The sequence below is a fragment of the Oryctolagus cuniculus genome, chromosome 2 (genome assembly GCF_964237555.1).
Source record: "Oryctolagus cuniculus chromosome 2, mOryCun1.1, whole genome shotgun sequence".
In the NCBI taxonomy this organism is placed as follows: Eukaryota; Metazoa; Chordata; class Mammalia; order Lagomorpha; family Leporidae; genus Oryctolagus; species Oryctolagus cuniculus.
Genome location: NC_091433.1, coordinates 157,204,784 through 157,226,005, shown reverse-complemented (window position 1 = coordinate 157,226,005; position 21,222 = coordinate 157,204,784). Strand labels below are relative to the sequence as shown.

At 36.9% G+C, this 21,222-nt stretch overlaps 1 protein-coding gene across 10 annotated transcripts in view; it reads right to left on the bottom strand.

Moving 5' to 3' along the window:
* Window positions 1–21,222, bottom strand: part of SRBD1 (S1 RNA binding domain 1) — a 256,577-nt gene that overhangs the window by 101,639 nt on the left and 133,716 nt on the right. For all 10 annotated transcript variants that reach the window (XR_011386661.1, XR_007916534.2, XR_007916541.2 and 7 more), the window contains exon 15: window positions 3,582–3,673. Coding sequence is in view for 3 of the 10 variants with exons in the window: in XM_008254454.4 (XP_008252676.2) it covers window positions 3,582–3,673 (92 nt within the window). In the remaining 7 variants the exon portion in view is untranslated. The remainder of the gene's footprint in view (window positions 1–3,581; window positions 3,674–21,222) is intronic.

Sequence of the window (21,222 nt, the reverse complement as noted above, 5' to 3'; positions counted from 1 at the left end):
CTGGCAATCACCAATTGACTTTCTGCTTCTACAGATTGGCCTATTCCGTACATTTCACATAAATGCTATCATGTCCTATATAGTCTTTTGTCACTGGCTTTGTTCACTTAGTGTAAAGTTTTCAAGGTTCATCCACGTTGTAGTATGTAACAGTACTTCACCCATTCTATAACTAATATTCTATTATATGGATATATCACATATTGCTTATTCATTCATCTCCTGATGGACATTTGTGTTGTTTCCAGGTTTTGGCTACTGTGAACAGTACTACTATGAGCATTTGTATAGAAGATTTAGTCTGAATTCCTGTTTTCCAATTCTTTGGCATATATAAAAAAGAAGCAGGTCAAATATAGAATTATGATCTAGCAATCCTTGAGTATGTGTATGATCTAGCAATCCATGTGTGTGTGTGTATGTGTGTGTGTGTATATGCTAGGTCATAAGTCTATATTTGACTTGTTTTTCTTTCTTTTTTTACTTTCTAAACAGACTTTCAATCAATCCTCTCATTTTAAACCCACGTGCAATCTTCTCAAAATACCTCCAAAGGTACTTGATGTCATTTCCTGAACCATAATCCATGTCATTTAAACTGGATAGATCAATCAGTAGCAGATGGATAATATTCAAGAATTTATTATGGATTTCTGATTTAAAATAGAAGATTAAGTATACCTTTTATTTTTTCCCTCCCTTCTGAAATCCCTTAAGATAGAAGTAACGTTGTAAGTCCACCGGGGCAAAAAGAATGAGAGAGAAGATAACAACAAAATCTGAAGCTTGAAATCCAATGAGTAATAAGGTACCTAGACAGCTTGAGAAAGATGAATCCCAAGATCGCATTGTAGAAAATAGACTAAGAGAGACAAAGAAAGATTTTTCCAACCACTGGTTCCCTCCCCAAATGCCCACAACAGCTCGGGCTAGGCTAGGTCAAAGCTAGGAGGCCAGAACTCAATGCAGGTCCTCCACTGGGGTGGCTGGGACCCAAGTACTTGAGTCATCATCTGTTGTCTCCTAAAGTGTGCAATACAGGAAGTAGATTCAGAAGTGGAGCTGGGACCCATATGGAATGAGGGTATCTCAACCACTGTCTCAACCAAATTCCTGCAGAGAACACACTCTTTTAGTACCAACTTGGGAAGTCTGAAGGGCCGGCGCTGTACCATAGCAGGTTAAGGCCTTGGCCTGAAGTGCCAGCATCCTATATGGGCACCAGTTCGAGTCCCGGCTGCTCCTCTTCCAGTCCAGCTCTCTGCTGTGGCCTGGGAAAGCAGTAGAAGATGACCCAAGTGCTTGGGACCCTGTACCCAGGTGGGAGACCCGGAAGAAGCTCCTGGCTCCTGGATTCAGACTGGTGCTGCTCCAGCTATTGTGGCCATCTGGGGAGTGAACCATCAGATGGAAGACCTCTCTCTCTCTCTCTACCTCTCTCTGTGACTCTGTCATTCAAATAAATAAAATGAATCTTTAATAAAGTATCACTTCATTAAAATATTTAGATACACAAATATGTACATGTGTGTTCTCTTTAAGAATTAGTTTCCATCTGCTATTTAGGACATCTGCCAGCACTCTGGCCTCAGAATCAGCCCTAAAGGCATTCGGAGCTGGCTGAAAAGCTCATGAGAGTATTTCAGACATGGAAAGCCAAGACACTCTGGCAAAAGATCTCTGTGAGTGAGATCCCAGTGGAAAGAACAGGTCATCAAAGAAGGAGGTACCTTTCTCTGAAGAGAGGAGAGAACCTCCACTTTGACTATGACCTTGTCTAAACAAGATAAGAGTCGGAGAACTCAGAGGGCTTCCATAGCCTTGGAAACTCATGACTGGAGCATAGGGAGATTACTGATGCCATAGACAGGAGTGTCAATTGGTAAAGTCAACAACAGGAGTCACTGTGCACTTACTCCTCATGTAGGATCTCTATCCTTAATGTGCTGTACATTGAGATTTAATGCTATAACGAGTACTCAAACAATATATTTCACTTTGTGTTTCTATGGGGGTGCAAACTGTTGAAATCCTTACTTAATGCATACTAAACTGATCCTCTGTAAAAAAAAAAAAGAAATTATCAATTCCCAACTTGACTCTCACTGGGATTAAACATGACAATAGGTCTGCTCTGATTTCATCATCATTTAAAAAAAAATCATCTATTATTTTTCACTTTATGTTTCTGTGTGGGAGCAAACTGTTGAAATCCATACTTAATGTATACTAAGCTGATCTTCTGTATATTAAGATAATCGAAAATGAATCTTGATGTGAATGGAAGGGGAGAGGGAGTGGGAAAGGGGAGGGTTGTGGGTGGGAAGGACGGTATGGGGGGAAGCCATTGTAATCCATAAGTCGCGCTTTGGAAATTTATATTCATTAAATAAAAGTTTAAAAAAAAAAGAACTAAAAAAAAAAATTTAGTTTCCATCTGTAAACATCTCATATGGCAATTGTAAGGGTAAAATTAAAAATATCCTGGAAATGTATTTATCACAATGTTTCACATATACTAAGTGCTTAAAAAAGATTAGTAGTAGCAATCCCCATGATGATTATTGTTTCTACTCCCCATATCATTACTATACTATTACAATGCAAGCACCAAAGAGCACTTGGTGGGGTGGTAGAGACCTCCTGGAAGCGAGGGAAGAGCTTCAGAGGAGCAGCCAGAGTCTGAGCTGGGATGTGAGAGGACGACAGGGAGTGTGTTACAGAACTAACAGCTGAAGAGAAACTACAAGCTCTTTTGGATGCTGAAAGAAGCTTTCTGCTTCTGAGTAAAGAAAAAGTTTCAAATCCGTATCTCCAGGAACAGATTTCAAGAACAGCCAAGAAAGCTGATAAGACTACATGAGGAAAAGAAACTAAAGGCCCAGTCCTAACAAAGGGGTCTAAATGGCCACCTACTACAAGGAAAAATGCTCAGGACAGATGTAATATTTTGCTTATGATAGTAATTTCTTTCACTAGAGGTATCAAAGTATCCCAATTTCTTCACACATAAGATTTTAACTATCCCACAGCACAGAAATCAAAGCAACTGAAGGCAGTCAAAATGAAAGCAGGCTGTTTTAAGCAATACACTATCAAATGACAACCTCTTAGCAAATAGGCAAACCTAGTCACTTAACAAATATTTAGCAATAACTTGAAAGCCTGTGTATGTTCATACATTTACAAACTACAGATATTTGTATGTTAATATATTACTTCTTAACAACAGAAGACTGATAATAAATATTCTATAATAAAAGAAAGATAAAATGAATCCAATAAAAGATCTTAAAGTACTTCATTATCTATTATTAAACTCTCTTGTACTTATTTTTACTAAAGACCTTTCTGGTTAATTTTTCACTATACTCTAGAATACTTACAGTGTTCTTTAACAACAGGATAGTATTCTTCCTCTTCTTTTCTATAGTTGCAGTTATTAGTGCAATCAAGCACTTTCTTTCTAATACGCTGTTTACCTTTTAAATATTGTTGAATATTTAAAATATTTAGCTCAGCATATGTGCAAGTTCAGAATACAAAGTTACATACTTTTGTGATGGCCCATCATTTCTTACCTGCACTTCTCAAATTAGGGTCCAGCCCTGGCATCTCTTTGTTTGCTTCAGGGCTGACACTGTAGATGGAGGCTCCTGCTTCACTCACGATACTGAGAAGAAAGAGAAGGGGGAATATCATTTCCCAAGTTTTGGCCTGGTCAAAGAAAATAAATGAATGAAACTAGCTATCCAAAGAAAAAAACAGCAAGGCAAGTTGCCCTCTTCATACCTCAAAGATATCTACCACATGTAATATTTCATTAATAAAAAGTGATTATGCAACATTTGTTTTCCTCACAGAGGAAACACACAAATTTAAACCTCTGGTGAATTCAACCTGTTGTTTTATCTGAATGGTAACAAAAGTTGTCTCTATCACTCGTAACAAAAGACGGTTTCTAGATGAAAACAAAGAATACTCTCCCAGATGCCAACAAAAAAATTTCAGACTATACTTGTACTTAGCCTCTCCTGTGTTTATAATCCATTACTGACATTTATGATTCTTATCTGGATTAATCCTTCTAGTGTATCTTGGAAAGCATACAGACATAAGTATGGATGGATATGTGCTTATACAGACAAACAGAACACATGCATATGAAACACTGCCATAAACTATTATTATTACCTGGGCATGACTAACACCCACAACATGAAAAGAAAGGGATCAGACAAGAAGTCATCCCACCTCTTTCCAATGAACTTGAAGCCTTTCAATTCAGGTAGATGCAGAACTACTTCATTACCTCATTAACATAACCAAAGCATCATGTAAATCTTCCTTTCTTCTTTGATTCCAAATACTTGATAATCCGCAATGGGAACATCCTATTACAGCTGATATTTTTATGTTGGTGGACGTTTGTATAATTTATCAAACATTAACAAATTATAGTTCTTTTTAATATGCAAAAAAAACCATCATCTACCTTAAGTATACAGAACACGCATGGCTCTGTACCATGTGACCGTTTGGGTGTCAAAAATCAAAAGCAGAAGCAGTTCATGTTTACTTTTTAATCCACTTTTAACAATCTCTCCCTTTTTCTGCTCCAATACTTCAATTACATGAGGCAAATTCAATGAATAACTTTTAATGTCTTGTACCATTAAAACAATTGAATACTGAGAAATAAACAGTGGAAAAATTACTTTCCATCCCCATCTTTAGAGAACTCTATATTGAAATCTGATTACAATTATAAACCATTAAGATTTGAGAAAAGTATTCTGGAGAATGTGAAGACTCATCTGTTTGCCACTAAGATCTATCTTAAATTTTATGAAAAAAAAAAAAAAAGGGAACATTACATTTGAAAAGCAAAACTACTCATCTTGTTTCTCATCAACACCATCCTCATGATACTTTAAGAGATGACTGAATATCTATTATATTCAAAGCACAAAACCAAGCACTTTATGGATGTTATCTCATTGAAAGGACTAGGTTCAAATTTATACTTAAGTAATGGGCCCAATGTCACACAGCTGGGTAAGCAACTGAGCTGGATTTGAACTGTAAACCTAACAGATTCCTCTTTACCCATAAAAAACCAGGTAACTCCTAAATAGCTTCACAACCTCTCATTAAAATGAGAACCTAGGTTTTTCTGCCAAATAAAATTTTTTTCTAAAGAAGAATTACTTTCTTAAACAACACATCCATAAGAACTCATATTTCTCTCCATTGTCTGCACCTCTCATTCAAAGTTGAAGTGAGTTTTGTTTTCTTAAGAATCCAAGGTAGGACCTAAAGCACATAAAGGTCAAATATGTTCTATAGTTTCAGAGACAAATTTTAAAATTAAAAGATAATTGTACTTTTTCTACAAAATAAGATTTAGATTATAGGTATCTTCCACTATACAATGATCAAGGAGGAAATGTAATATTAAATAATGCTTGAAGAAATTCAGTGTATCATAATAACATGATGCTAAAAAATAATAATAATATGGTGCTAAAGTTCACATACTAGAAGATCTTTCAGTTCCATTATGGCAGTAGTTCCTAACCCCGAGCCCTTGGACTCCTGAGCAGGGAGAGGCGGGATTGATTAAAACTACATGCAAAATGTTTGTGTTGATGCATTTTCCCCCCTGGGAAAGAGAGTTATAACTTTCATTGATTACTTAAAGAAATCCATGACCCCAAAAAAGGTTAAGAAACGCTACCACAGGATATGAATATTCAATCACCAGTCATGGAAAATTCCATTTGCAACACAACGGTCAAATCACAATCTAAAAAAGTCTTTTCTGAAAAACCAAAGCATCTGCGTAGTGCAGAAGGTGGACCTATTCTTCACAGAAAATGTTTGTTTTAAAGCTCACTGGAAATTTATTTTCTATCATTTCCAGAAGGCTCCACAGTTACAACTCTTTAAGCAAAGGGAATTTAAATGAGAAATAAAAATTCTAATTAACTATGGTCTTTAGCTGTTGAGTACCTGAGAATCTGCTGGGTGATTCACTGTCTCTTGGAGGTTATAATTCTCAATAGACTGAGAGGAACTGTTGCAAAGAAAAACACTCAGATAATAAATATTCCTCCAAATACCGTACTGCCACTTCTTTTAAACAGAAGAATACAAAACAGATGTGACACATTGCACCCAAAGATTTTAGATTAACATTAATATTAAATCAATACAAAACGCAGTAAATTTCATATGCTTTAGTTATTGAATAGTATGGCTCCAATAAACAGTTCAGTACTAAGCACAGATCAGAAAGCTTAAATAATCTAAATGAACAGAAAAACCTCAACACTGATTACTTCAATATAAAACATGTAAGGACCTAAGAAGTATATGTGGCAAGAATTAAATGAAACAAATCAAACTGAGAGTGGTGATGATTTTTTCCAGGAGGAGTTGCTAAGAACAAAAGCTATTATGCCCCCTCCTCTTTTTCTTTTTTTTTTTCAATCCCTGTTTAGAGTTCAAGTATAGACAGCAGAAAACATGCTAATTTTGTAAAGCAATTTCTGTTCAATGGGAAGTTTCCAATACACAATTGGGAAATTATTCTAATAATCTCCAACATAGTTTGAAGAAAGCAGAAATGAACTTTATATAGAATTCATATAGCTAATTACTGAATAAGTATTATATTTCAGAAAACAAATTTCTCTCTGGTAAAAACAAATTCAGCTCAAAGTCTTAGTAACTGGATTATTTTAAGTATTTTTCCACAAGGCAGACATGATTCTGAGCAGGATTTATTTGGGAGGATTTTAAGAGACACAGTTGTAACTGAACTAATGTTTTAGTTTATTATAGTATTCTGAATGCCCTTCAAATGCCTATAGTTTAGACAAACACCTAAATAGATACATATGGCATCTCCAGCTTTAAATATAAGAAAGTATATCTTAGATACCATCTTGACTTACCTTTTACCAGATATACATGCTAACATGCTAATTCTCTAAAATTAAATCAGCAATTTTTAAGATTTTTACTTAATGAAGATATATTTAGGTTTTTTTGGTTTTGAGAAAACATATCACACATCATAATCCAAATCACAAGTACAACGCCTACACTACAGATGCATTCACTTTCCTGGTCATTTAAAGATTTGGGAGAAGAATCCCATAAGTTAAAGATGTTAAATTTTATTATCTCTAGTAAAATACAATGATGTTACATAAAACTGACCATTAATCAGCATAATTTGTTTTCTTTTGAAACAATACATGTTTACATTACAGAATGGATATCTCCCCAGGTTACAAGGCTCTTTCACCGTGACAGGTTGTATGTCGATGAGCCTTTTAAACCCAGGTTTGCAAGTACTTTTCTTACAGTGACTATTCTGACAGTAAGGGAATGGTTTGTTTTGTTTTGTTTTGATCGAATTAATATGGGAGGGTGGGATTCTTTTCACGAGAACACTGGCTTGCTTGCTGTTTTTCTGGCTTAGAGCTGAGGGCTGCCGGCTTCCACGTTCATTTACGAGGGCAACGGCCCTGGCAGGAATTGCCTTCTCTCTCCTCATCTCCCACAGCCACACGAGCTTTACCTGGTTTTTCTTTTCTTCTTTTTTTCTGATTTTAAAACAAGCTACATACTTCCTTATGTTCATAGGAGAATTTAATTAAAAGGTAATCCACCTCAGTGAAAACAGTTATTAAGATACCAAAAATCAGGGTATTTTTCCTAAACAAATACAGACTAGTACGTTTTTATTTAAAAAGTTTTTTTTAACAGAAACTTTAACTTTTATTTATTTATTTATTTATCTGCAAGGTAAAGAGAGACGGGGGTTGGGGGAAAACACAGAGAGAGAGAGAGGGAGAGGGAGAGGGAGAGGGAGAGGGAGAGGGAGAGGGAGAGAGAGACTCCCACTTGCTAGTTCACTTCCCAAATACCTGCAATGGCAAATGTTAGGCCCACATTGAAGCCAGGAGCCAGGAACCCAATCCAGGTTTCCCATGTTGGTGGCAGGGACTCACCTACTTGAGCTATCACTATTATCAGGAAGCTTGAATCCAGAGCGTGACTGGGGCCCATAGTCACTCTGACATAGTATGCTGGTGTCCAAGTGCCTGCCCTGATGAGTTTTTCATTTTTTTACCAAAGTATACTAGAATTCTTTAAGTCCTACCAATATCTAGCACCTTTCTCTTCTTTCTTCCTTCTGCCTACCCAGAACAGTATACTAAAAATAGCAACTATGCTAAATGCTTAGCTCACTTCACTAATTTTTAAAAACACTTCATCTAAAATGCATTCTTTCTGCTTTTCAAACTGCAAAGCATTCATATTGAGAGACCATACATGACTCAGGCTATGCTGCTCAACAATAAAAAGGGCTAAAAACATTAACCAGCATAAATCCTGCTTCTTTGCTTTGCATGTGAGATGATCTGCTCTGAAATAGGAAAGGAGAGCTATCTGTATTGTAGGTGTGGGGAGCAAGGTCAAAACCCAAACCACCATCTACAGAAGGGGATCAAAAATTTAATGCTGAAAAGATGCAGTTATTTCTAAGAAAATACCAAAGCTGTTTTAAATTCCTTTACTTAATGATAAATTGTCATTTCAGGGAGTCTCAAATGAGCAATATCAAGTCATTTTAAAACCGAAGGTAATCTGGTGGTGAAGAGGATACAGGGAAACAAGTAAAGTCACACACCAGTGAAGACATCTGAGTAGCAGAAGTCTTGGATGGTTACTTGAAAATAAGACCAAAAGTCACAAAAATGTACATTCTCTCTCAACCAGATATTTTAACAACTTATATGAAGTAAATTTTAAAACACACAAAATATTAAATTGCACCATTCATGATAGCACAGCTGCGGCCAGAAGAAACTGAAACCAAAGTGCCTATCGCCAAAAGTGTTCATTACAGGTCACTAAAAATTATTACTGTAAGACATTTTGACCTCATGTAAAATACTCATGATAAACTATTTAGTGAAAAAAAAATTGGTAATAAAATTATGAGACCAACTGTGATATTTTAAAATATATGCATGGACAAAAAGAAAAAAATGAATTTTATGTACTATGTTAATACAACTTGTTTCTTTAAAATTTCCAACAATAATCATGTAGTATTTATTTGTAGTCACAAAAAGTTTAAAACTAAAGCATAATTATTAATTCATCTGGAAATCTGATAGACAATAGCCAACATAGTCTTAAATTCTACCAAACCTTCTGTTAAAGCTATTTTGAATTTAAAACTGAGTAAACATATAATTTGCTAATAACAACCTCTGAACATGGCTTCCAAAAGATCTCAAATAATGACATAATTGTAGTGTCAATGATAACATTTTTTAAAAGGTAGTTAATTAGAAAAGCCAAGATTAATATCCCAATTTTTACTTGTAGGCTGGATAAGAAGCAAATGCATAATGAAAATCAAACAAGAAAGTACAAATTATGTATCTGTAAGTTTTACTGTGCCTTCCTGAAACCACCTCCCAAGTAATTCTGCATGATCACCGAGGCACTATCAGCTCACTCTCCCCAATGTGAAAACTGTGAAATGATGCCACAGTATGCCAGGAAAGTGAGTACATTAGACAACACACACACTTAGGGCCAAATATGGCGAAGCAGAAAAAGAGAAAGAGAAAAGACACAACCACTTTATTCCAAACATACCAAAGGGTTTGCTTTTGGTTATGTGACACTACCGCCATCTGGTGGAAGATTATTGGAAGCAATTCTTCAACTAAGTTTTTTAGAAAAGTGGATGTAGAGAGTCTACCAACCAGAGGAGCTGCATGTACTCCCAGACAGACATCCTATCTTATTGGATCCACAGAGCAGGATTTCAAGACCCCTTGGTTGTTTTTCCTTTAGTGCCCTGCACCACACTGGATGCCCCATACCACAGTGGATGAATAGAACACCTGTCAGCCACAAACAAACAACCTAAAAGGGGCAGATTCAAATTAACAACTACCAAGTAGAATTGTAATTGGACTTTGGGGTTCAAAAGCATCAACTACCTATCCTGTTGTGTCAGGAACAAAACAATAGCAATCAATCTGGGAACCTGACTCATTTAGCAACACAGGTTTTATACCACAATGATGCCAAGCTGTTACAATGTGCCACAATGGGTCCAAGCACTACACCAAAATTACTTTCAAGGCTGTCAATGGGCCATTCAAGGACAGGTGAAAAACTCAACAGAATCTTCAAATGCCATCACAGGGAAAAGCAAATCAACAAACTCAAGGACAAAGAAGATGGAGATCTTGTCCCCTATTTGTAGGTTAAGTCCCGCTACTGAAGTGGAAGCAATTTCTGTCAAAGAAAGGCACAAGCAGAAATTCTCTACCAGCTTCCACAGTCATCATGTCTTTTATTAAACTCTCTTCCTTCATCTTCTTCTGCTTTCCTCCTTTGAAATCACTCATTTATTTCTTTTTTCCCCACCTATATCTGAGACCAACAGGAAGCAAGATAGCACTAAGGGAACTCAAGGAAAAAATAGCCAGAGGACCAAGCCCAAAACTTGGTGCACGAGTAGTGGTATTCTATTAGTACCAGGGACAGGGAACATCTGGCCCGGGTGCTGCACAAAGCCCGCGTAATCATCTGGCCTGGCCCTGCAAAGGCAACTACAGGCAGGACCTGAAATTCAATACATCTATAGTAGGCTAACTTTTGACAATTTTGTATGGCTTGCAAATGATGCTATAAATATCCACATGGCCCTTTGGCAGAAAAGAGGGTTCCCTGTGCCTGCGCGAGGTCAATTCTGGACAGGAAAAGTAGGATGGAGAAGATAAACACCAAGTAGGAAGACTGGTTGTTTGCAGCAGGGCTACAAACACTCCATGCTCACTACCAACAAGGTACAAAAACTGAGAAGGCAGGGAGAATGCTGGTCTGATGCTGCAAATCAAATGTTTTCTGGGCAACATCCTGAAATGTACTGACTTAATTAAGTACATGATACCACAACCCACTGCTGGCTCTGGCCCTGCCTCATCCCGAAGGCAAGCGTGCTTGTCCTGGGTCCTGTAGTTGACTCCAAAACTGCCCACTTTCTATGTACTCAATTTGTATTCACTCACATCGTCACAGATTATCAGTGTTTATTTATTCTTGTTCAACTGCAGTTCTGCTCAGATATAAATCTGAAACTGGCACAGAAAACTGTAAACAAGGTTTTCTTTCAAAGGAAAAAGTCAGCTTTATTTACTGTTCTTTCCTAGCACTCTTATATGACATTTTTAAGCCTTTTATGTCACAAATATGAGGACTTCAGATTGCTATGGCATAGATTTCTCAAAATGAAATTTATTGCAAATAATTCTACTCGCATTATTATTTATTCAGTAACATAAGCCAGAATCAGAAAAACCAAATTCTATAACAACCATATTCTAATACTTTGCTACTAAGTGTGTACCAACATAATACTGAATATTAAAAGATTTTTAAAAATACAAGAATATAACAAAATGAAAACCTCAAATAGAAAACAAAGAGAAAGAGACAGTAAGACAAAACCTCTAATTTGAAAGAAAGATGGGGCCAGCGTTAAGGCACAGTAGGTTAAAGTACTGCTTGTGATGCTGGCATCCTATACTGGAGCACCAGTTCAAGTCCAGGCTGCTCTACTTCTGCTCCACTTTACTCCCTGCTAAAGCACCTGCGAAAGCAGCAAAAGATGGCCCAAGTGCTTGGGCTCCTGCCATCCACGTGGGAGATCAGAATGGTGTTCTGGGCTCCTGGTTTCTGCTTGGCCGAGCCCTGGCTATTACAGCTACTTGGGGAGTGAACTGACAGATGAAGGCTTTATCCTCCCTCTTTCTTTCCCTCTTTCCTTCTCTCTGTCACTCTACCTTTCAAATGAATATTATAAATTAAAAGAGCAGAGATATGCTTTGCTAACAACAAATAGCCTAATTCTCTTCACCAATAGCTAAACCAAGCTTTGGAAACAATGGTTTGTGCTATAGACCCTTACACTTTTCTAAATTGCCCAGCTATCAATCTCAATGAACTCCACCAATAAGTGACAAGTTTTCACCAGTTTCTCATACTCAGAGTTCCTCTCCCTATTCTACCGTTGCTTACATATGCCCCTCCTCCCACAACCTCTGCTTCCCTGTGAAGCAAACTTACACCATGACCAAAGTCATCATCCCTGCAGTCAACGGAGCAGTTACCCACAAGCTTCACTAACACACTCACCGACACGCACTGCAGTTTGGATCTCCAAGCCCTATTCTGCAGCAGCCTCAACCTGCAGAATCTCTTTAGGTCTCCTAGCTAATGCTGGAAAAAAAAATTCCTGAAAGGACGTGCTATGTATACGACCACTTCCCCTGCTGAACCCCTCTATTAATTCTGGTTTTGAAGCACACGGAACAGGCAACTGGAGAGACTGAGCTGCTCGGCTGAGCCAGCTGCTCTGTTCACTGTTTTATCTCTAGTCAGATCTTTACTTTTTTAGGATCACTGCACATTTCTGGCTGTGCTATATTACACTGTGTAAATATTTAGGAGAAATAATTCCTTTCAAGGATCTAAACTTCCACTGTCGTTATGGCAAATGAACCTGTTTAGGCAATGCTCGTTAGCTAACAACAAACCTACAAGAGCACAGGAATTTACTAGCATATGTGGTACACAAACATCACAATCATAAAGCTTCTCACAGGGACATATCAAGAACATGAAAGAACAGTTTGTTTTTCCTCCCACTGCCCTGTAATTTCCGTTAACTCTCCTAGAATAGACCTTAATTCAAACCTTCCTTGCAGTAACAGCAATAGTGCAGAGTGAATGGACAGAGACTATACCCAAAACTACCCACTTAGCTTTCCATGATTCTAGAGCAGAGATTCTTGCACATGAGGCAGCAAGAGAATCAGCTGGATGGTGTGTGAAAACAGACTGTGGGGCCCTGCCCTCTGGAGTCCGCTTCACTAAAACTGTAACAAGTTCACTGGGGACCACACTTTCTGCTCTGTGGTTTTACTGAGATACAATTTGCATTCCACACAATTCATCAACCTTGGCCTGTGATTCAACGACTTTTAGTAAATGGACAGTCATGACTAGCACATAGTTTCAGAATATTTTGCTTTATAAAGATCATCTGTGTCCATCTGCACTCACTCCTCCTTCCCCAGGTATCCTTGCATAGAGAACTCTCTCTATGCAAGGACTTCAAAAAGTTCATGGAAAATGGAATTCAAGGATAATGTAAAATGGAATTCAAATAATGTAATATTTCCTGTTAAGTTTTGGAAGATCCCTCATGGATGCACTTTCTCTGGACATTTCCTGTGAGTGGAATCACACAACAGGCACAATGTTTTTGAAATCCACCCACATTACAGCATTAATGTTTCCATTTTATTGCTGAAGAGTATATTCCATTGACATGGGTATATCACATTGTGTTTATTCATTTACCAAATGATGGACTTTTGGGTTGGTTCTAGTTTTCTGGTATCATGAATAATGTTGCTCAAATAGTCCCAGAACACACGCTGTGTGAACATAGGTTTCATTTCTTGTGGATAGACTCCTATGAGAAGAAATGCTGGGTTGTAAATTTATGTTTACTATATAAAGAAATGGTCTAGGTAGAGTGAATAAGGACTTTGGTTCATAACCTGGGAAAAACCTGTTATTTCTATCTTTTCACTATAGCTATTCTAGTAATTATGAAATAGTTCTATTTAGACTTTATTTTATATTTCTTTAATCACTAATGACACTGAACACTTATTCAATATACTTACTGGCCTTTCCTAATCTTCTTTAGTGAAATATCTATTCAAATCTTTCGCCCATTTTTAGTTGGCTTGTCTCCTAACTAGAAACCAGTATGTGGTCTTATTTATCCTATTACTTACTTATTTGAAATGTAGAGAAACAGACAGTGACCTCCCACTGGTTCACTTCCCAAATGCCCCCAACAGCCAGGCCAAGGCCAAGAGCCAGAATCTCTACCCAGGGCTCCCCTGTGCATGGCAAGGACTCAAGTACTTGAACTACTTTATGTAAAGTCAAGTCCTCTATCAGATACACAATTTGTAATTGTTTTCTCCCAATATCTAGTTTGTCTTTTCATTATCCTAACAGTCTCCTAAAACATAAAAGTTTTTCATGTCGATGAAATCTAGGAGTATACTTTGAGAAGCACTGTTTGGCAGCCCCCAAAACTCAAATAACAAGTCCTTGAAAAACGTGAAAGCTTAGTGGTTTTCTATCTGTATAAATATTACTCATATGATATGCACATACATATGAGATATACAGCATGTAATAATATGTGTGTGTCTGAGATTCACAACATATGCTTTCCCTATTTTTCTTCTTTTTCAACAAAGCTTACTATAAACATCATCCTAAATAGATGTATTAGGAGGAAGAGAAAACGGAACTTGCAACTTGCTTTCATACATTATGTAATGAATAAATTCAGTAGTACATGGGCCTGAGCTATCACCTGGGAATACTGGATGGAGTGCTGGCACAAAAAAAAATGGACCTCTAATCCAGCATTTTCTGAGTTACTGTTCCTATGATGTCTGGTATCGTGCTTATTAAAGATGTAAGAAATAAGTCTACTCTATACATTAATGGGAAGAAAGATAAGTAATGTGCCATGGTAAAGAATACAGAGTATATGAGAGCACTTAAAAGAGTTTGGAAAAATGGAATCAAAAGGTAATTTTGGTGCAAAAATATTTTGAAATCCATGCAATATAAATTATTCACAAACTTGTTAAAGACCATGCAGATGCATAATTTAAAAATGTTTCAATTTAAATTAAGAGCAACCAAAGATGGCAGCTAATGTTCAACTTATAATTAGTAAATACATGAAATGTACTCCAATAAATATAAGATATTCCTGATCTATGTAGAAACAAAGTGAAAACAATGGATGCTTATTCCTTGATGATTATCCATGTCCAAAAAAATGTTAAGATGAATATGCTGGAAAGCCAAGACACTCTGGCAAAAAAAAAAAAAAAAAAAAAAAAAAAAAAAAAAAAAAAAAAAACCCTAAATGAAAAATCTCCGCGAGTGAGATCCTAGTGGAAAGAACAGGTCATCAAAGAAGGAGGTACCTTTCTCTGAAGGGAGGAGAGAACCTCCACTTTGACTATGACCCTGTCAGAATAAGAGCGGAGTCAGCCAACTCAAAAGGCTTCCATAGCCTTGGCAACTCATGACAAGAGCCTAGGGTGATTACTGACGCCATAAACAAGAGTGTCAATTTGTTAAGTCAACAACAGGAGTCACTGTGCACTTATTCCTCATGTAGGATCTCTGTCCTTAATGTGCTGTACATTGTGATTCAATGCTATAACTAGTACTCAAACAGTATTTTTCATTTTGTGTTTCTATGTGGGTGCAAACTGTTGAAATCTTTACTTAATGTATGCTAAACTGATCTTCTGTACATAAAGAGAATTGAAAATGAATCTTGAAGTGAATGGAAGGGGAGAGAGAGCGGGGGGGTGGGAGGAAAGTTATGGGGGGGGAGAGAAAGCCATTGTAATCCATAAGCTGTACTTTGGAAATTATATTCATTAAATAAAAGTTAAAAAAAAAGATGAATATGCTTATGTGAATGTTATTTTTATAGCTATAATCCAATATATATGTTCTGTGATTCTATGGAACATAAGAAGAATCTAGTTAAAAGATGAAGAAAGTTTAAACTTGTAATAAAAATCCTTCATTATATAATTCAAGGTAAACTAGCACTCTAAAAAAGAAGCTCTGTCTACTACAGAACTACCAGTTCTCTCCTATAAAAATGTTTTCAAATATTTAGCTCAATTGTCTTCACCGCCTTCTAGCTGCTGCAGATGAATTTTACATTTCTGCTAGTCTTCATCTTATACTACAGGGAACAAGCCTGCCGGCCCATATTCATTCTCCCTTGAGAAGCAGCTTTCGAAAGCAGCTGCAAGAAACAGTTTCACATGCGAACCAGCCTCACAGCATGTTCCGGTTCCCAACAGAGAACTTTTAGAGCATCTTCTCATCTAATCTCTACATTCTTTGCAATTTAAAAAGATGGGAGTCATTGGAACTTCCTTTCCAAGGCAGACCATATTATACCATCACCATCTGTGATGTTATGGCACTTGAGAGTCAAGATAAACAACAGCACTGAGAAATTGAATTGTTTACTCAAAAGCAATAGCCAATTATAACTTATCCATAAGATCAAATGGCAAGACTAAGCAAAATAATAGTAAGATCAGTTTTTAGGACTTCACTTTATGCCAGGATTCAACTCTTCTTCAATCAGTTAGACACCAATTACTTAAAAGGAATAAATTTATCGAGTTAGTTATTCAGTCCTTTATTTACCCATAAATATTCTGATCTTTGAACACTTAGATGGCTCAAGGGCAAAAAGGGAAGAAGAAGCAGCAAGGACCTCGAACCAGTGCCCATATGGGATGCTGGCACTTCAGGACAGGGTGTTAACCTGCTGTGCCACAGCACTGGCCCTAGTAAAGACCTCTTATAAGAGGTCATACTCCCAGCAATTTAAGATTGAACAGCCATCAGTGTGTGCTTCTGTGTAGCAAAATGACTATAACAGAAGTCTATCACCCCAAACTCCACAATTCCCTAGTGAATTTTATACTAAAAATGAGAAGGTTCAGAACTCCCCCCAACCGTCATCAAGTATCCAGTACAATCCAGAACATAATCATTAAAATTTTTGCTTATACAACAGCAAATTAGTATCATGCTATATAGGCGCAAAGCAAAGGAAAATAAGAACATATAAATGCACTGGAATCTTCTACGAAACTCCCATGTGCTCTCCCAAAAATAACTGTGCCACTTGAGCAATTCAGCCATCTATGAACAAACGCCTTCAGCCTATTCCTGTGAAAGGGAAGACCGATCAGTTATGTCTTCATCTTCTCTGAAAATCCTGACATTTTTCACCAAGTAAAGGTTCCAAATGGCAGGTGTCAGAATGTCTTAGCCTCACATGTGGTGCCAGAAGGCAGAAAAAGCAGCAGCAGCATGTGGTCATGTCAGAGCCACACAGTGGCTGCCTGGAGAGCACATTCTGAAAAGAGCAAAGCTCAGACTCAGGTAAATCAGTGCAGTGCCAGATGCCGCTGTCAGAACAAAGCTGTGGTGCCAGGGATTAGCTGCTCAGAGGAACATTCAACTCAAGGCTCTGACAAAAGGGAAAATGGCTCAGCTCAGTGGCACCTGTCCATGTTCTCTCTGTATAATAAATAATTTGATCAAACTACCTCCTACCACGCAAAAAAGAAAATGGCCACAAAATTCTTTATTTAGTCTATAAAGATTATTTTCATCAAGGTCATTATTAGCTTTTCTGAAGTAATCACACACATTTGCATAGTGCAGTCATGTGTCACTTAATAAAAGGGAAATATTCTAAGAAATACATCATTAGATGATTTCATCATTGTGCAAACACAGAGTGCATTTACACAACTAAGATGGCTATGAGGTCAAGGTGATACAATCTTATGGAATGACTGTGGTATACCCAGTCCATCACTGACTAAAATGTCACATGTAGGGATGTCTATTCATAGAGCTTTCAGATCTACTTTTAGTTTTCAAGATCTACTAACTCAAACTAACCAATTTAAACATACATAGATAGCCCTATATGGAAGTCATGATAATAAGCAATCTTCTTACTTCTCAAGTAAGAGAGACCTAGAGTGTTAAACAACCACATCAAGATTATCTGAAACCAAACCAAATAGTAAAATCAAGACTCAAAACAAAACCTGTTCTCTGGATTATCAGGCCTGACTTCTTTCTATTAGGAAACTTTTCCTTTCTCCGCACTTTTCCTTATCATCCTTATACAGCTTTTTCACAATAATAAAAAAGCTCTGGGAGCTTTTCAAAGTTGTTTGTGAAGGTAAAGCAGTTAGCATGTTAGCACTGTTGTTGGCAGAAGTTAACATAACCGGTGTGATAATCTACTCTGTTTCCCCTCAGACCCCAGCCTAAGAAACAGTAAGGATGCCCGAGGGACGCTCACAGCAGATGACACAGAAGCATACAAGTGAGTGTTGATGGAGGAGCGGTCACTGTCAAGCCATTTGATCAGTTACATCAGAAATTAAACAACCTAGGACTATTCCAGCAGTAAGTACACAGATAATGATATGAGCCATTCACAGAAAAAGCAAACTCACCATCATTTAAGTTTATAGACTATCCTGGAATATACAAAAGATCCCTTAATACAATACCAAGGACTGTTACTCAAAATTACTTGATTTCCTTTCATACCTCACAAGAAGAAGTATAAGCATTTGCCAGGACTTCGCTTGGATTTAAGTTAGTAATCTTTTAGTATAAAAGAGTGTCGCTGTGAAGGTTTTTGAAGCAGCTAGAACAAGCATAATCTCCTAATTCTCTCACAAAGAAGTTGCACTTTTTTTCCCCTCAATTTCATTCTACATGACTACACACTGACCTTTTATTTATTTGCCACACATGTGTGCCTATCTTCACGCTACAACAACTCAGTGAAGCCTACAAGCTCTTGCTTTGCCTTCTAATCCACTGGCAAGTCTGCTCTTCCACTCTGTGCAGTAGCTCAAGAAATTCCTCATCTTCATATTTTCCAGATCTTCTTCTCAGGCTGATTAAAATATACAGCATGGAAGGGATAAAAATACCAATTAATACAGATAAGTATTCATATAAGGACTAAGAGTACTCTCATATTCTATAGGTTGAAAACCAAATGTATTAAATAAAACAAAATTTAAATGTTCTAAATTAATTTAATTTCTTGTTCACCACTTAGTCTGCTGGTTTCCATTTCCAGGTCTGTTCTCTTTTTTGCTAACATTTTTCTGACTTTTAATTGATTACAGACTTCCCAAAAATCTCATTTTCTTATGTTTTACACATTAAAATAGAGGGATTGGTTTTTTTCAGTAACACATGCTCATGATCAAAAATGAATGCTGGTAAAACAGCATGGTGTTGTGGACAAGAAATGTTTATTGATCAAAATCATGCACATGAAATGGACAGTTTTACATTGGATAAGACCTGATACATATTTAAACTAAAATCCAAGGGGGAGGAGGCCAACCCATAGACAAATATCTTATAATCTCCAAATGTACAGTCATACTGATATTCATCAGTTTTCTTCAGTTCACAAAGAAGTAAGCAGATTTCAGGATGTCTTCAAACTGAAATCTCAAATGTTCTCAGTATGAAAAAACTGCAATCAGATGCCTATGTAAGGAAAAGTTCTATTTATCCAGTAAACCCAAAGAAAGCAAATGGATAATGCTGGCCATATTTTGCCTTTCTGACATTTCCTTGGGAATTTGCAAGAACCTTCCCTTTCTCCTCCCCGAGTAAGACCATTTAAGTGGGTGTTAAATAACTACAGAAAATTTTTTTAAAAAGGGGGGTGGGGTGTGTGCAGCACTATGGTGTAGTAAGTTAAGCCTCCACCTGAAGTGCCAGCATCCCATATGCTCCACTTCCAATCCAGCTCTCTGCTGGTCGCCTAGGAAAGCAGTGAAAGATGGCCCAAGTCCTTGGGCTCCTCCAACCTCGTGGGAGACAGGGAAGTAGCTCCTGGCCTCAGATCAGTAATCAGCCCAGTTCTGGCTGTTGCAGCCATTTGTTGAGTGAACCAGCGGATGGAAGATCTCTCTCTCTCTCTCTCTGTCTTTCCCTTTCTCTCTTTGTAACTTTGCCTCTCAAATAATAAATAAATTTTTAAAAAATACTAAAAAAAAGTTTGGCTAAAACAAACAAAAAGTGAACTAGGACACTTAGAAGGCATTTGGCTAAAGACACTCACTGGGATCTCCCTGACTAAACCAAAGCTCAAAAGACTATGCTTATCTCATCTGCTGCCTCAACTTCTGTTCCTACTCTCGCTTTTACCTAGCTCCTGAACTCATCCGGGTACGAACCTGCCATAGACAGAAACTAGTGATGGCAAAGGGGAGAAAGGGGAAAAAAATTCCAGTAGTCATTAGTCTTTTCTTGTCCTGTCATCTTCTCTTGCTGAGAACGAGAGCATATTCGTCTTTACAAAGACTTTAAACCCAGTCCCTTGCTCATTACTGTTCCTTCCATCTAGCTCCCATCTTGTAATTCTGGAAAGACAAAAAACATAAAGAAAAGTTTCCTTTAAAAAAAAAAAACCACTATGCTTATTACACTCAGTGAACAGTCCCTGAAACTTACAAGCAAATCCATATTCAGCTAATTCTTCTTTAAAGCCAACAAAATCTTCAAAAATTTCTTTTGATATCCTTGATAATTTTAAAATGTCACTGTTGGGTCTAATTTTTGGCCAATATATTTTATCTGAACAATTCTCAATGCCAAACTTAAATCAAATGCAGCAGAAAAAAAAAAAGCCTAAAAACTAACAAATGAGTAAACATAACTCTCTGGGTACCATCTTACCTAGAAGTATGAAATCCCCCTCATTCTTTCTTAGTTTCTTGCCCCAAATTCCTAAAACCTAGCCAATAGATATTACATACAAAGCATAATATACTAAAGAAAGTTAGAAGGGTGTCAGATTATTTAGTTATGTGGCTGTTTCTAATCTTGAAAACCAAAAACAAATATAAAGATAACAGAAATTAGAAGAAAGCTAAAGCCAGGTTCTCAAAATTCCCAAAGGTAACAGAGGCAAAGAAAAGTTATTGCTATCACTTAATAAATATATACTTAACACCATGTGAAAAGAAAATCTGTAATAGCACTTCACCCTGAAGAATTAAAGTATAAACTTCCTGATTTCCCAGGACTGGAAATCACCTCCAACAGTAATTTTACACAACAACTCAAAGAACTTTAAAATTATCTTGTTTCTCCTAAGTTTGTATTAAGTATGAAGTCTCCATTCCAAATTGCTATTGTCCTGAAAATACGTTATTTCATATCACAGGGCTCCAATGAGTGTCTCTTATTAAGTTTTCCAACTCAAATTTTAGGAGAATTACAATTATACATAACATTACAATTTCTAAAATACTATTAATGTAACATTATGCATTATCACTAACATTCCATATGTTGGAATATCACAAAACATGTAGTGATATTCTAACATCATTTTCATTTGAAAGCTTAAAAAAAAAAAGATTTTTTGTCATTAGAGGAAAATTGAAT